The sequence below is a fragment of the Suillus plorans genome (genome assembly GCF_016647745.1).
Source record: "Suillus plorans strain S12 chromosome Unknown HD556scaffold_106, whole genome shotgun sequence".
Classification (NCBI taxonomy): domain Eukaryota; kingdom Fungi; phylum Basidiomycota; class Agaricomycetes; order Boletales; family Suillaceae; genus Suillus; species Suillus plorans.
Genome location: NW_024537490.1, coordinates 15,686 through 32,351, shown reverse-complemented (window position 1 = coordinate 32,351; position 16,666 = coordinate 15,686). Strand labels below are relative to the sequence as shown.

General features: G+C 48.6%; 5 protein-coding genes across 5 annotated transcripts; 3 read left to right on the top strand and 2 right to left on the bottom strand.

The window, feature by feature from the left end:
• Positions 1-308: 308 nt before the first annotated feature.
• HD556DRAFT_1456806 (uncharacterized protein) lies at positions 309-5,123 on the top strand (the record flags this gene model as incomplete). The annotated part of the gene is made up of 4 exons (XM_041308144.1): positions 309-482; positions 533-966; positions 1,016-2,155; positions 2,204-5,123. 4 exons carry the CDS (start codon positions 309-311, stop codon positions 4,884-4,886), a joined length of 4,431 nt encoding a protein of 1,476 aa, XP_041153109.1. The 3' UTR covers positions 4,887-5,123.
• Positions 4,891-7,179, bottom strand: HD556DRAFT_1420972 (GTP cyclohydrolase N terminal-domain-containing protein). Its single transcript, XM_041304478.1, has 9 exons — positions 6,937-7,179; positions 6,660-6,882; positions 5,992-6,562; positions 5,821-5,942; positions 5,709-5,771; positions 5,502-5,655; positions 5,280-5,450; positions 5,168-5,226; positions 4,891-5,111 (listed from the first exon to the last, which is right to left on the bottom strand). The coding sequence occupies exons 1-9, from the start codon at positions 7,015-7,017 to the stop codon at positions 4,975-4,977; spliced, it is 1,581 nt and encodes a 526-aa protein (XP_041153108.1). The 5' UTR covers positions 7,018-7,179; the 3' UTR covers positions 4,891-4,974.
• HD556DRAFT_101742 (uncharacterized protein) lies at positions 6,872-8,228 on the bottom strand. The gene has a single exon (XM_041295893.1). It carries the CDS (start codon positions 8,107-8,109, stop codon positions 7,351-7,353), a length of 759 nt encoding a protein of 252 aa, XP_041153107.1. The 5' UTR covers positions 8,110-8,228; the 3' UTR covers positions 6,872-7,350.
• Positions 8,229-8,768: 540 nt separating this feature from the next.
• Positions 8,769-12,588, top strand: HD556DRAFT_1420965 (DUF699-domain-containing protein). Its single transcript, XM_041304477.1, has 12 exons — positions 8,769-8,930; positions 8,981-9,072; positions 9,121-9,234; positions 9,282-9,462; positions 9,514-10,113; positions 10,168-11,004; positions 11,055-11,174; positions 11,230-11,369; positions 11,422-11,564; positions 11,615-11,740; positions 11,793-12,019; positions 12,073-12,588. Exons 1-12 carry the CDS (start codon positions 8,826-8,828, stop codon positions 12,355-12,357), a joined length of 2,970 nt encoding a protein of 989 aa, XP_041153106.1. The 5' UTR covers positions 8,769-8,825; the 3' UTR covers positions 12,358-12,588.
• Positions 12,589-13,702: 1,114 nt separating this feature from the next.
• On the top strand, positions 13,703-16,035 carry HD556DRAFT_1420937 (major facilitator superfamily domain-containing protein). The gene is made up of 13 exons (XM_041304476.1): positions 13,703-13,979; positions 14,035-14,551; positions 14,602-14,630; positions 14,680-14,760; positions 14,811-14,821; positions 14,874-14,930; positions 14,983-15,005; positions 15,055-15,149; positions 15,204-15,281; positions 15,333-15,366; positions 15,420-15,490; positions 15,541-15,605; positions 15,655-16,035. The coding sequence occupies exons 2-13, from the start codon at positions 14,182-14,184 to the stop codon at positions 15,782-15,784; spliced, it is 1,044 nt and encodes a 347-aa protein (XP_041153105.1). The 5' UTR covers positions 13,703-13,979; positions 14,035-14,181; the 3' UTR covers positions 15,785-16,035.
• The last annotated feature ends 631 nt before the right edge of the window (positions 16,036-16,666 follow it).

Here is a 16,666-nt window from a genome sequence, read left to right as displayed (position 1 = left end):
TTCGGCTTGTGCTGCGTGGTCCGCAGCGTCCACTACTCTTTTGAAGGTTTCATTGGACACGCGATCCGGAGGCTCCCACTATAGCGCTCGTGTGGATCGACCATAGAGGAAGGTCCCGGTTATTATTTGCCTAACTGGAAGATCACCTACCGCCGTCACTTTTCCTTTTGTGCTCTCGTACGACAGATAAGGCGCGAAGGAGCGGTGCGGCGCTCTGATACGACTTGACACAAATCAGCTTAGCGCGCTGTCCTTCTTTCACGTCTTGTCTTTCTACCACCTGTGACCCATTTGTCAGGAAGAACAAAATGGAAGAACCATCTGCCACTGTTAATACGATACCAAAGACTCGTGATTATCAGCAAGAAATGCTGGACGCCAGTCTCAAGGAAAATATCATCATCGCTCAGGATACCGGTTCCGGAAAGACTTTGATTGCGATTTTAAGGATGAGATATGAAATAGAACGCGGCTCTCAAAAGGTACGTTCAGGTTATGCGTTCTAAAGGTCTTATTGCAAAGAGGTTCCTAGGTGTCGTGGTTTTTGGCGCCTACGGTGGCTCTTTGCAATCAGCAGCACAGCGTGATCAAGGATAATATGCAGGTCCCTGTTGGCCTAATTCACGGGGGGCTTGAGCCAAAGCAATGGACTGATGTTACCTTGTGGAAAAGAGTACTGGGAAACAATCGCGTTATAGTTTCCACTCCGCAGGTACTCCTTGACGCGCTCAGCCACGGCTACGTTAAGATGGGGCTGAATATCGGCCTCCTAATCTTCGATGAGGCTCACCACGCGGATCGAAATCACCCCATGAGCTGCATCATGCGAGATTTTTACTTCTCCCTACCTCCCCGCCTCCCCGCGGCCCACGGCTCTAGTGTGACGACTGAGCAGGACGAACGTCCCATGGTCTTGGGCCTCACTGCTAGCCCTATGTTCGGTGGCAATCCTACTGCAGCCTTCCGGTATGTTGCTCGGATCGGAGACTACGAATATTATTGACATGCTTTCCAGGAAGTTGGAAGCCAACCTCGACTGCGTTATTCGCAGTCCTCGAGCCAATAGGGATGAGCTCTTGACTCATGTCCACCGTCCGATCTTCCGACACGTGCGCTACGATACACCGCAATACTCTGATCGTAACTATACTTCTAAAAATTTATCAGCAGTCGAAGCCGTTATTGCTACTATGAACATCGAGGAGGATCCCTTCGTTATACAACTACGTCAGAAACTAGCGAAAACTGCCCGAGGCCCAGAGTATACACGAATGGACCAGAAGCTGTCAAAAGCTATTCAGGGCAAGAAGACATACTCGCACGGTGGAATGAACGACCTCGCGAATGCGGGCAAAGCTATATGTTATGACATCGGTCCATGGGCGGCAGACTGGTACATCGAAATGGTTGTATCTCGAGCGCTAGATAAACAAACTCCCTGGGACGAGTTGATCGGGACCTTACAGCCCAAGGAGAAGAATTACTTAATGAAACATTTGTCTCAGATCAAGCTGGCACCTCTCTCTTACGATCCTACGGACATTGAGGCTGGGATCACGGACAAAGTCCGCGTCCTCTTGGAGACATTGGAGTACGAAAAGGATTGGTCGGAGTCGTCAAACGAGCCTTATAGTGGCTTGATCTTCGTCACACGTCGTGACGGAGTATTAGCATTGTCGGAGGTTCTGAAGAACCTTCCCCGCAGTGCTCATTTCAGACTCGGGTGTCTGCTTGGAAGTTCTCAAAGCTCCTATCGCAACACCTTTCTTGACATCACCCGTACACTTCTGAAGGACCAAGCTCAGGCAGATGTTCTCGAGGGCTTTCGGTCTGGAGACAGGAACCTCATCGTCGCCACGTCCGTGGCGGAAGAGGGGCTTGACATCCAGGCCTGTGGAAATGTGATCAGGTGGGATATCCCTGACAACATGGCAAGCTGGGCCCAAAGCAGAGGTCGTGCTCGCAGGAGGCGCAGCTCTTTTGTTCTCATGTTTGAATCGTCAGGTATCGACGACGCTAGAGTAGCGGAGTTCGAGAAGCTGGAGGCTCAGATGACAGCCCTTTACCTAGCTGATCGTGCTTCCAGGCCAACGGTCTCCAATGATGACGAAGAACCTGATCCAGATGAGCCTGTTTTCAAGGTGAAGTCTACAGGGTGAGTGATATGCGTGCATTCAAAGCCATCCTACTCATCCATGAATAGGGCTGTGCTTACCCCGCTACTAGCGGTCTCTCATCTCAATCATTTTTGTGCTGTTATTCCAAATTCAGCTAATCTTCCCATCTATGATATCGACCCCCCTGATATGCCCGAAGGCTGGCACTCTTTTGACCCTGCGACACGCGTAGTTCCCCCACCATATCCGGGGCCATTTGGGTGCACGGTCACTTTGCCAAGGCGGCTCCCAGCGGGACTTCGCATCTTCTCAGTTGATCGTGAATACCCTACAAAACAATCTGCATACCGACACGTTGCATACAAGGCATACCTCGCCCTCTATCACGCCAATCTCCTAAATGAGCATCTCCTGCCATTGACCAGCACGGTCGAGCCTGATTTGGGAGAGGAAGTCAAGAATCTCCTTAAAGATGTCGAGAAGCGATCCAGCATGGCTTCCGTCACTAGCCAAATGAATCCTTGGCAAGATGAATTAACGGATGCGGCTTGGACAGCTACTCGCATTGTCATACCAGGCTTCTCTCCTATCCGCATGCTCACCCGAGTCGACCTTCCATCTTTCGCGGCTGGGGAGGCACCAGTGCTTTATCATTCTCGTAAAGGTCGTATCGATGTTGAACTGCAGGCACAGGGTGTGGCCCGCCATTCCGCTAGTGACCTTCAAGCCGCTCATGAATCTACACGACGTCTGTTCTGGTGTCTGTACGGAATTCGCATGCAATGGGACAAATTCGACTTTGCGTATCTTTTTGAACCTGCTGAGGAAGACACTGAGCGAGATGTGTGGGATGCGCGTCGAAGGTGGCTGCGGGATTTGCAAGGGGAAGAGTCTTCGGGAGACGATCTCTTCGCAAATGCAGCCACTTTCGGACAGGCGTTCTCGCACCCGACTGATATCACCTGGATTCGTGATGGGTTTCCCCACGGCAAGGTTTATCGCTTTCTTGGGTGGAGGCATGATCCTCTATCTGAGGAAGAGTTGCAAGATTTCATGGCCAGATATTCAAGAATGCCGGAAATGGAGATCACCTACCCGTTACTTCATGTAGAAGAATTGCCGCCAAGAAGAAATTTCTTGCAACCTCTATCGTCCATTAGTGATGCACCTCTCAGGAGGTCGTTCCTCCCTCCTCAATCATCTCGTGTCGTTTTTCTTTCTCAAGTGCAATGCGACCATGCTATTCTGTTACCCTCCATCATTCGCCATATTTCCATCGCTGCAACTGCCGTATCTCTTCGAGAGAGTCTGCTCACCAGGACCCCACTTTATCAAATTCCTTTGACTCGTCTGATTACAGCGATTACTGCCCCTGTGGCCCAAGGTCACGTTAACTATCAAAGACTGGAGACCCTCGGAGATGCCGTCCTCAAGTTTGTAATGTCAATGCATCTGATCGCCACCTATCCCTTTTGGCACGAAGGGTACCTCACCAGGCGTAAAGATCATGCTGTCTCCAACTCGAGATTGGCAAAGGAAGCCACCAGGCTTTCCCTGTACAAGTGGATTGTACGCGATCGTTTTGCTCCTCGGAAGTTCAAACCACAGTACTTTACTACAGGAGAAGCAAACGAGATTACTGAAGACGTGGTCGCTGGTGATTCGTCTCAAGGAACACCCAAAGCCCCTGAGGACCTGTCCACAAAGATGCTTGCGGACGTAGTAGAAGCCCTCATTGGAGCTGCCTCCCTTTATGGAGGGTACAATTTTGGCATTGAGTGCACCCGACTCTTTGACCTCGGCATCGGCACCAAGGCAGGGTGGCAACCCCTCGAAGTTTATATCGAGAAAGCGCTTTCGTGTGTGGAAACCGTTGAGGTTTCCACTCCAACAACCGACATCGAACGCATGTTAGGGTACACATTTACCCACAAGCTCCTCCTCCTCGAAGCCATCACTCATTCAAGCTACCAGTTCGATTCTCGGACGGTATCGTATGAGCGTATGGAATTTTTGGGCGACTCTGTGCTCGACTTGATCATCACAGAGCATCTCTATCACTACCCAGGAAAGCAATTTACCCCGGGCCAGATGCATATCCGCAAATCTGCCGTGGTTAACTTGCATTTCCTCACTTATATCTGTTTCAAGTGCTCGGTGGAGAAAGACGCGAGCTTACCACGCCCCACCCGCAATGGCATAGTCATGGACGAGGAAACGCAGGAGATATCCTTATACCAAAGCTTGCTCCATTCCAGTTCAGTGGTTTTTGACCAGCAAAGAGCGACACTCGCTCGTTATCGCAAAATGAAAGATGAAATAGAGGAAGCCCTCCTTCACGGTCTCACGTTCCCCTGGGCAGCCCTCACTCGCCTCCAAGCACCCAAATTCTTCAGCGACATGATCGAAAGTATCATCGGCGCTGTTTATCTCGACTCTCGTGGAAACATGGATGTCGTTCGCCAAGTACTTCGCAAGCTGGGTATAATGCAACAACTGGAGCGCAACCTGAGGGATGACGTCGATGTTTTGCACCCACTCACCAGGGTGTATATATGGGCTGCACGCCAACAAAAGGAGTTGACTTCGGTATTTGAGGAAGAGAGGGGACATGTGACTTGCACTATCACTGTCGAAGGCAGAGAATCTGTGCAGGCCACCGCAGAGAAACGGGGACGGGCTAGTCAAGAGGAGGCACGATTTGCTGCAGCGGAGAAGGCGATACAGCTTTGGGACATCCGAGCTAACGACGGAATCAAAGATGCATGAAGCTATATTTGTGGTACATAGAAACGTAGTTGTACAGTACAAGGAACACAAAGTCTGTTCGTGAAAATACATGGGCCCTGTGTTATTTCTAATGCTCTGTTTCTTCCCAAGTTCTACCGACTGTCTTGACCAAGTCTTGCTCGGTGATTGACTTTCCACTAGTAAAGTATCCCGCTGCGATCTTAGCGTCAATTTCAACACGCGAGTCCGGCGGGATGAGATGCTCTAGAGATAGGTCATCGTTGATTGCCAACCACGCCAGCATTTAGAAGGTCACCCACCTGGTAGATCATACCGCTTCAAAATTGGAATTCCAGATTGGACAATCGCATTGTATTTCCTGAGGTAAGCGTGTCAGCTATGATCAATGAGTGTTATTTATGATCGACGCACATATCGCTCATGGACACCATGTTATCGATCTTCTTGATTCCGAGCCAGTGTAGTACATCCGGCATGAGTGCCTGGAATCGCATGTCCTTCACACCAGCAATAAGCTCCGTGGACTTGAAGTACTTATCCGCAGAGTCACCACCGCGTTTCCGGAGATTATAGACCAAGTACCTGAGGAGGTGTTGTGAGCCTGGGAGTACGGAAAAAAGGATTGATATTTACTTTGTGACTTCGCCTAGCGCTCTGCCCTCTTTGCGGAAGTACACTACAAGGCCGACTCCACCTCTCTGGGCGCAACGAATACACTCTTCGATCGCATAGACCAGATAAGGTTTGCAGGTGCAGATGTCGGATCCGAAGACATCAGAACCATTACCTGATAATTATAAACATTCAGATACAATTAAGAGAACAGATGGAGAGACATACATTCATCATGTACACGCAAGGTCAGTTCCTTGGACTCGTCGTACAGGAAGGCAGGGTTTCCAACTTGAGAAAGCGGTCAGCAGAAAGTTTGTAGACGAACGACAACACGAACAAATGTAAACTGTCAGATTGCCAATGGGAGGGAGGAAGACCTTGATATCGGGGCGGGTAATCAATTCAGGATACATCCCTCCAGTGTCTTCGAAAAGAGCACGGCGAAGCAGGCTCTCGGATCTGATGGAGTATTAGAAACTAGTAGATTCAGACAGCAGCGGCCACCTACATCCCAAAACGTTCAGCAATGCCAGGCAGATACCATACTGGCTCGACAGCGGCTTTACTGGTGGTGATCTCTACACCAGAATAAGCGTCACTCTCCGTTCCATCGACATTTTTCAGAGGACGCGTGGCCAAGACAATCTTGCCGTCCACCTCGAGCTCGCCTTTCCTCGCAGTCTCGTCAATTTCACTGAGTTTGATGTGCGCCTTTGTAACTGCTATACTGGGACGAACATCGAGTCCAAGTTCATCGACCTCTTTTCTAAATACCTGAGGTACAAGGTGTCCCCAGGGGTCAAATGATACGATCTTGTGTGGATCTGACCACGCAGGCTGTGGAGGAATAGGCACAGGCGGCTCGGTCATGGAGTAATCGGGCTTATGGGTGGGGTTAAGAGTCCCCATAGCTATAGCAAGGGCGCGATAAATCGAATATGAACCGGAGTGAGCACCAAGAGCATTGCGTTGCTTGACTGAGGAAGGTAAACGTGAACAGATCACGGGTCCTCTCAAGGAGGGATCGGGTGCACCCCATTGTATTGGAAAAGGTTTGATTCCATGCTGGTCAGGATGAGCTGTAGAGGTGAAAATTAGTTAAAGTTAACAATAGAAGCGTGTGAAAGGTAGTGTCTACACTATCTGACAACTCTAGATCTATCGAGAAAGACTTACTAGTCAAAAGCACTCTACCAGGGTACAGAGCCTTCTCTCGCTCTCTATCGGTTAGAATGTGATCTGACGGAGTGCTCGCTGGCGATGTTGAAGCCAGCTGGACTTTGCTCAAGGAAGAGGAGGGCGATAGCAGCAAAGAAGGTGGAGTTGGTGAATCATTGTGGCCTGTGATAGGAGTCCCATGACTTGGTGGACTTCCGACAAGAGTGGTAAACGTATCCAACTGATTTGTGAGCTGTATCAGTCTTCATATTTATAGCCTGGAGCGTTATTTTACCTTGGCCTGCAGGGTCTGTTGAGAGACCTGAAGTGCACTGAGTTGGGCTAAGATCTGAGTCAAGAGAGCGTCAGAGGACATGATCGTAGGAAACAGAAAGAGATCACGGTGGTGGGGCGGTGATAGTGTGCGTCGTACGAGCGAATTGTGCCGTGCTCGCTTTAAAGGCTCCCAATGATATCTACAAGAGTAGGATCCGAGGCGAATTGGAGAAATGCTGCATGATTAGCCGGAAGTCACACGTAAGTCAATGCGATCGGCAATCGTTTGTTCTTGAACCCCTTCCAGGCTGTTTCGAACACGAGTCTAGGGATACAGAAATTATTGTACGAGTCGTAACACAAGTAATAGTAACATAGTACATAGTGTGGCATATTCGTATCAAGCTCCAAGTCATTTCAAATGACTCACTAGCTAATCCTCCTCGTCCGAGTCCGACTTCTCAAAGTCCGGCATGATGTCTGTCTCTGTCATCTCGTTCCACGCTTGACGAAGTTGGAACACTACCTCCATTACAGGTCCCCTCTCGCCGTTCCAGTATGCAATTTGTTCGTCCAAGCATGCAAACGAAGCCGAGCGACGAATGAAACGTGATCGCCGATTAGCAGTAGTCTGTCCGACTCCATGGTGCCAATCCAAGGTAGGGGGCTTTGACCTATCATCCGTGTGGTTCGCAAGTTTCTGCCAAGCAGCCTCTTCCTCGTTTTCCTCTTCCATTTCTTGTAATATTGCTCCAGTTACCGATGACTCTCTTGGAATCTTCGCGACAGGACCGTGAACAGAAGTGTTTATGCCTTCGGATCTGCCTTCTCCAGCAAGAATTTCGGTCGTAACCTCTTCCAGCGTGTGGAGGGTCTTCGTTGGCTTCGGGAAATGTTGAGCCTGCTGCGATACGGAACCACGCCTCGCGATCGAAACACTGCGAAGCTGACGCTCCGACTTGTGCCTCAATAGCACATGCTTTGGAGCAGCCGAATTGGAACATGCCTTCTGCATGATGTTGCGATAATGGTAGTCGCCTTGGCCGCCTAGAGTACGCAAAGAATCTGCGCGAGCACATTCGGGAGAGCAAAACCAGAAATCGTGATCTTCGATGGTCGGTTTGCCGCAAAAGCATTGTTTGACACCGGTATGGGTCGATGTAAAAGCGTCGGTAAAGATGAGAGGGTTCATTCTGAGAGATCAGTGACTTACAGCCGCTACTATGTACATGGCTTATATAGCCATTGAATCTTGCACGCTTTACTGTGGCGGAACACTCGTAATGGAAGTAGCCCGTGGACTAATGCAGTTGTGGGCATTCGGGAGTACGATTTAATGGCTGTCGTTGTGTGGAGTAAGTGCAAAGCGGGACTACAATGAGCACAATACTCACCCAATATTGGAGATGCGTTCGATGCACAGATGTCTGGCCTCCCAATGGGAGTTGCCTGTGGACGAATGATGTGGCGCATTATCATTCAGGAATGTCCACTGGCTGACATTGTGCGAGACTAGTCCAAAACTGGACTGCAATGAACACGACACTCAACATACATCTTTATACCGGTGGAATTGCGCCCTAGAAGAGTCGAAGACTAGATCGGTATATGTAGCAAATAGATCCTCTAGTCATTGGATGTCAATAGAAGTTGTTGTTAGGAAAGAGACAGAGCTCCTGAGCACGAGCAAAGATAATATTGAGCATACTCATCAGCTCTATTGATGAGCCAACATGACGGCTTGAATTGGAGGAGCGTACTTGGTACTTAGTACTAATAAGGTTACGAGCGTGCGAAAATACTTCCTTTTGCGAATGCGATAGTGAATTTTGTTACACTACATACCTTGAACGGAACGTTAGGACCTAGCAGGACTCGCCTTAGCTTCAGCCAGTATCAGCAGCCTCCATGCGCAAGCAGCTTGATCCTCGTATACCTGTACTAATTAACAATAATGTCAAGAAAAATCACCGGTCCTTCATAGTTTTGGTCGGTGATAAGGGAAGGGACCAGGTATGCAGATGCAACGTTTGCCGACCGTCTTTGACTCTGACTGTTTCTAGATCGTGAATCTCCACTTTTTGCTTTCACAAGCGCGCGTATCAGCACGCCCTTCAGTACTATGGTGCTATAAAAAGGATCTTGGTTTCACCGCGTGAGTGACATGATATTGCTTTGTAAAGAGACCTAAGATGATATATAGGGCACGAAAAAAGCGAGAGGCGAAAATCAAACGGGACGTGAAGAGAGGTGTGCGGGAGGCAAACGAGCAAAATCCATTCGAAATTTTTGTGACTGTCACAGATATCCGTTATACGTGCGTGAACATTGATAATTTCCAGAAGCAAGCTTATAGTCCTCTAGCTATTATAAAGAGTCGCACCGTATATTGGGAAACACCTATGGAATGTGCATTCTGCAAGACTTTGAGGCAATCACGCCCAATCTCCTGGCACGCACTATCGAGACGGTAGAGGGCGGCGGATTAGTGGTGCTTCTCCTAAAAACAATGTCATCGTTGAGGCAACTGTACACTCTTACCATGGTGCGTTATCACCATCTCATCCAGAGAGTCGCTCACTGATTCCTTTTGCAGGATGTACATGCCAGATATAGAACCTCATCTCATGATTCGGTAGTTGCGCGATTTAACGAACGGTTCATTCTCTCCCTGGGATCTTGCTCGGACTGCTTGGTTTTGGATGATGAACTGAATGTCTTGCCCATATCTAAAGCCAAGGATATCATACCAATTGAAGAGGAGCGCGGGAAGGGTAAGGCAGACTCCGAGCTCAAGGATCTCAAGGATAGTCTGGCAGACACGAAACCTGTGGGCGAGCTCGTAAAACTCGCCAAAACCATAGATCAGGCTCAAGCTGTTCTAACCTTTGTTGATGCGATTGCCGAGAAGACACTCTCATCCACCGTCACGCTCACCGCTGCTCGAGGTCGCGGCAAATCTGCGGCACTAGGCTTGGCAATCGCTGCCGCTCTCGCCCATGGATACTCAAATATTTTTATTACGAGTCCCAGTCCAGAAAACTTGAATACGCTTTTTGAATTTATCTTCAAGGGTATGGATGCTCTCGGTTACGAGGAGCACTTGGACTACGATATTGCACAAAGCACGAATCCAGAGTTTAATAAAGCCATCGTCCGCGTAAATGTGTTCCGTCAGCATCGTCAGACCATTCAGGTGGGTACTTATGTCTCGGCATTTGCGCGCAGATTCTGACAAAGAAATTCTCAGTATATCCAACCCGAGGATGCGCACGTTCTTGGTCAGGCCGAGCTAGTTGTCATCGATGAGGCAGCTGCCATCCCTCTTCCCCTTGTCCGCAATCTCCTGGGCCCGTACCTTGTTTTCATGGCATCGACCATCAACGGATACGAGGGCACAGGTCGCTCTCTTTCTCTCAAACTTATTCAACAACTCCGTGAAAGTACCCGACCTTCACTCACAAAAGATGCTGTTGCGCCTGTTGAAGATGGCGCTACTGCCTCAACCTCCAAAAAGCCCGCGCGCTCCGCTGCCCCTAAAGCTCGAACCCTTCGTGAAATCAAGCTTGAAACACCTATCCGATACTCTGCTGGCGATCGCGTCGAAAAATGGCTCAATGGCCTTCTTTGTTTAGATGCAACGATCGTACCAAAGGCCGCTCAACAGGGCTGCCCGCACCCTTCTTCGTGCGAGCTGTACTATGTCAGCCGAGATACACTCTTTAGCTACCACCCTGCATCAGAGGTGTTCTTGCAGCGCATGATGGCGTTGTATGTCGCCAGTCACTATAAAAATCAACCAAATGACCTCCAGTTGATGTCAGATGCCCCAGCGCATCACCTTTTCGTGCTCCTACCCCCCATAGCAGACGACGAGTCTCATCTTCCGGAGCCACTTGTCGTACTGCAAGTTGCACTGGAGGGGAATATCAGCAAAGGCGCCATCATGGATGGCTTGAGCCGCGGTTTGCGAGCAGGAGGTGACATGATCCCTTGGCTTGTCTCCCAGCAGTTCCAAGAAAGCAAATTTGCGCTACTCTCTGGTGCCCGGATTGTACGGATCGCAACCCACCCTGATTACGCAAATGTGAGTTAGCTGCAATGTATATTTTAGCCTATGATTTATTGGCCAACCAGATGGGGTATGGATCCCGCGCCCTGAAGGCGCTAAATTCTTTCTATAGTGGAGAGTATTTCAACCTGGATGAAGCTATTCCTGCCGAACCCTCCTATCCAGATGCGGCCGCGCTAGATCCGGTGAGTGCGATATCCGTTCCAGATATTTTTGTAAAATCATATGTGTTCGGTGAAGGGAACGGATCTTCAAACGGATTACCCCAGAGTGCGCGCTCCTGAGGCGATGCCCCCACTTCTCCAGAGATTATCAGAAAGGAAACCTGAATCGTTGGATTACCTTGGAGTCTCGTATGGGTTAACGCCCCAGCTTCTCCGGTGATATTTTTTTTGTTCGATCCAGTAATCCATATTAATCTTTCGACTCCAGCTTTTGGAAGAGGGCTGGATATGTACCATTATACGTCCGTCAAACGCAAAGTGAGCTGACAGGAGAGCACACGTGTGTTATGGTCCGGGGACTTAACAGTTCTACGGATGGCGAACTTGAATGGATGGGCGAGTTCTCGAAAGGTGCGTTCGTCTGATTACCCATACGGAACTCGGCCACATGTGGGGCGTAGATTTCAGGCGGCGGTTCCTATCCCTGCTCTCTTTCAAGTTCCGTGAGTTTGGCACCGTCACTGCGCTTAGTGTGCTCGAGGCTGCGAATGTGGGCGTAAAGAAGCTCGATGGAGAGAAGTCGCGAGGTAAATTTGTTTCAAGGGCTTTCAAGGGTTTATTGACTGACGCTATTTTTAGCTGTTGGATCGCCAGAGCTCTCCATCCTGATGTCACCATTTGACTTGAAGCGTCTAGAGTCATATGCCAACAACATGCTTGATTATCATGTTATCCTCGACCTACTCCCAGCAGTAGCTTCTTTGTATTTCGAAGGGCGGTTAGGAGACGATGTAAAGTTGAGCGCAGTTCAGGCCTCTATTCTACTTGGTCTCGGTCTTCAACGAAAAACCATCGAGGAAGTCGAGGTATATTCTTTCATCATGCACATTGGGTGATGCTCAGGGGCGTGATTCTCCAGGGCGAGCTATCGCTGCCGGTTGCACAGGCACTAGCTTTGTTTGCCAAGGTTATCCGCAAGATAACAAAACACCTTGTCGACATCCAGAAGGCTTCGATTGGCGCTGATATCCCGTTGGCCTTGCCAACCACGACTTTACGTGTTGGGGACGATGGCGAGCCTACGCAGTGGAAACCTGTTGACACAAACATCGAAGATGAGTTAAACGAGGCCGGCGACGAAGCAACGAATGCGCTTCGTGAAAAGCAACGCCAGATGATCGACTCTTTGGATCTGAGCAAGTGAGTGTGATTGTATTCTCCATGTGCTGCGGGTATGGATTGACGGACTCGGGCATCTATAATGTGATTTATGATCGTGCTTCATAGGTATGCTATCAACGATGGCGGCGCAGATTGGAGTGTCGCTGAGTCGAGGCTTGCAAAGGGAGGAGCTACTGTCATTAGTGTGAAGACGACGGAACCTATCGCTGGCAAGAAGCGGAAAGCGGAAGGTGGAGATGAGAAGGACAAAAAACCGACGAGAAGGGGTAAGAAGTCGAAGCGCTGAACTATATAATCTGCTCTCGCGGAAGGAGAAGTATTCATTTCTTACCTCCGGTAGTAGCGAAGACTTTGCCTCGACAAAAAAAAGGGGCCCCGTCTAACCTAAAGTAGAGAGCATGCGTGGCGTCGACGTTAAATGCTTCCGCGAGATGAAACGCTGCAGGTGTTCTATTAATACAACGTGCTACGGTGCGCGACCACGTTACGGGATACGGAGGACGAGGAACAATGTGATTAAAACAATAATATTCATATCGCATAAATTTATTTATTTATCGTATGATTTCAAGCGTGCAGTCTGTGTGGGTCGCAGGACAATTTGAAATTGTTTGCACTGCCAGTGGCACGCTGTGGCACGCACGTCATCCGTCGCGACGCATTTTTGATAAATAACAAGAAGATGATCAAAGACCCGTCTGATCCGGTTGTTACCGGTCCTGCAGGTTAGTATGTAATCGATTAGAGTCAACGTTCCTGCAAAACGCTTTAAACTTGCAACGAGGTCATACTAACTTATATCCATTCCTCTAAGCTTGTGTTTGCCGCTTATCGTAGCCGTACCTGGGTTTTTAGACCGCACCAGCCTCTCGCTAGGCTCCATCAGGCTAAGGCGCCAACTCACCAGTCCCTAGCCGACACGGAGACACTTTGCAATTTTGGATCCGCAACGTCACAATGAATCGAGGTCACTAGGGTCCAGTAAAGACCCGAAGGCACTGCTGGCACTGTCAGCTGAGGAGTCAACATTTATCATAGTATACGATCACCCCCATAATTGTGTGGGGAAGCCATTTGTCGACATGAAGCGTGAGTACTCGGTTTCAATCCATTTTGGCACTTCGCCTAAGATCTTGCTATACTTATGTTACTTTAGGTGCCTGACAGATTAAAATGTTCCTGATCTTGTTCTCGATATAAAGTCATACAGAGGCGGCATGCCGCAGCCCTAAGGCCCATCCTCTCTGATCAATCCTTATCCCACCCCCATCATGGCACCAAAATTTTTGCGCGAGCTCATCCCGCGTAGAGAGAAGCGTGCGGCCTCTGGTAGCGTAGTGGTCGCTTTCAAGAATCTCACATGGGTGCAGTGGGTTCAGTTCTGGTCTGGGTCAGTGTCCTCCTTAGCTTCACGTCATCATCATCTTAACCCGTGTTGCACTAGCTGGCTTGCCTGGACGTGCGACGCCATCGATTTCTTCGCAGTGTCACTCACAATAAACCTCCTGTCAAAACAATTTAACCAGTCGACAAGTTCGATCGTGCGCTTTTTTGGTCCTTCCTTCGCTGCTTGTGCGCTAATGTACACCGCGGTCACAGACGACCGCTATAACGTTGACCCTTTTATTCCGACCTGTCGGCGCTGTGAGCATCATTCCCGCTGTTCACCGGCAACTAAACGTAACTTATCATTCCCTAGATTATTTTCGGTATCTTATCTGATCGATTTGGTCGCAAGTGGCCATTGGTGTTCAATCTCCTTCTCTGCTGTGTCTTTGAGCTTGCAACTGGCTTTGTCAACACATTTCCGCAATTCCTCGGCGTTCGTGCTATATTCGGTATTGCCATGGGTGGAATATGGGGACTTTCGTCAGCATCAGCTCTTGAGAACTTGCCTGTCGAACTTCGTGGGATTGGAAGTGGAGTTTTGCAGGAAGGCTATGCTGTTGGATACCTGCTCGCAGCTGTGATAAACTTGACCCTGGTAGCCCAACACGGATGGCGGGTCCTTTTCTGGACTGCATCAGGCATCAGCTTCTTTGCTGCAGTCGTTCGCATGATCGTCCCAGAGAGCGCGTTCTTCCTGCGTGCCAAAGAACAAGAGAAGGCGAGAGGGACCAATACCTCACAGAAAACTAAAACCTTCATTAAAGAAACGAAGGCGATGCTTAAGCGTCACTGGCTCTTATGCATTTATGCTGTACTCTTAATGACAGGTGAGTATTCTCTTATCCCTAACAATCGACATATTAACATTTCTGTGCAGGTTTCAACTTCTTGTCTCACGGTTCACAGGTAAGTGCATGAAAATTCGCCGGGCGAGCTCATAATGACACACGTTCAGGATTTGTATCCCACGTTCCTCGAGGATAGCAAGAGTTTTAGCACTCACGACGCCACTGTCGCGACCATTATTGGCAACTGTGTGAGTCTTATAAAATTACTTGTATGCAAGCTCTAAATGTGCACTAACAGGGTGCGGTTGCGTGAGTTGTCAATTGGTTTTTACATGCATTTCAAGTTCTGATGGTCATACAGCGGTGGTGCTATTGCTGGATCGGTGAGCCAGTACATCGGACGCCGCCTGACGATTGTGTATGTGTACTCAAACAATGATGGTTTTATGACTTTACTCAAATTTTATCAGAATTTTCGTGCTTCTCGTTGGAGGTAAGCACTGATTCTGGTGATATTGAATAAAAGTCATATTCTCTCGCAGCATTCATTCCATTATGGGTTCTACCTTCCTCATTTTCTGCCCTCTCTGCTGGGGCATTCTGTATCCAAGTTGGTGTTCAAGGCGCTTGGGGTGTCGTACGTCTTCTCCTACTCTTGTTGCGAATCCGACCTCAAAAATAAACGTACTAGATCCCGATCCAACTGGCTGAGATGTCCCCGCCAGCTTTCAGAGCAACATTTCCTGGTGTTGCTTACCAGATTGGCAACGTAGGTTGAATGAACATCATGCGATAGTTGTAGCTAATATATTCGCGGTAGATGATATCGGCAGCATCAGCTCAGATTGAAGCCAGTGAGTGGATAGTCACAATCTATTCCGTGAACAAAGTTCTTAATGTACATTAGCTGGTGCTGCCAACTTGAAGACAACGATCATAGTGGACGGAGTTCCTAAGTCGGAGGCAAATTATGCAACTGTAAGTAACAGAGTCCCACTTCCGCACAGTCTTATTCATCACTTGATCAGGTGCAAGCCATCTTCATTGGTGTCGTTTCTGCATTCGTAGTGATTATCACAATCATTGGGCCTGAGTAAGACTCGCACGTGTACTTGGACCTACAGACGCTTACCTTCTTTTAGAAACCACGGCTCACATTTCGAGAACCATAAGACTGCTTTCGAAGAAGGAGGCGGGAGAGATGATGCTGTGGCTGATAGCGCATCACAAACGTCATTTCACGAAGTCAACTCGGAGAAGAGCAGCGCTTAGGCTGCGTGAGCGCCTCCGCCTCTGTATGAACATGATCGTAGTATTTATTTATCTACAGTTAATCATGTGTTTGAAACACAAAAATGACTTTGTGTACTGTTACACGACTGTAACGCATCTCCAGTATATTTTTTCCATGTAAACATACACTTCATGACTACAGTAATTTTTATACCTTTGCAGCCATTTGTGCACGTTGATTTCGAACTGCTTGGAATCTTACCATTTCCCCATCGAGCCTTGGCAAAAACATTGTATTGGCTGCATGCACTTGATTGAAGCTGCCACATCATCGATGCATCACTCGAGAACATGATATCACATATGTAGCTGATTTCTCGGGAAAAATCTTAGCGTACCAAACTGAGACCAATTGATGGTAAAGATCTGAAATCACCTCTGTGGGTTCTTTTGCAAGTTCTCATTTCAAACTTGACAACATGTAGTACGCAGGGTCTATATAGCTCATCATCCGATTCCCAACTGATCAGCTTAGCCTGGCTTTATGTGCATATGTGCTGTTGCGGAGTAATCGTGGAAATATTTCAATGAGTACTTGGTGCTGTTTCGGTGGCCCATGTGCATGATCGACTGTGCCATGGCCACAAGCTTGACACATTATGTCATGGATCGATTTTAATGAACGAGTTTACAACGCCCCCAGAAAACGTTGATGGCATCGATGGGCAGAGATAACTAAATTTCGGGCATAATGCCAGAAGGCCCGGGTCCTGTTGCCGATGCCACGTGACATGGTGAATTTCAAATATTGCAGGCCAAACAACCTACCACCTGCCAGTGGGTGTTGATGTACCTGCCACCTGGCCTTCTTCCCCGAGTTTTTTTTTTGGGAAATGAGAACTTCTATCAGCTGATACATGA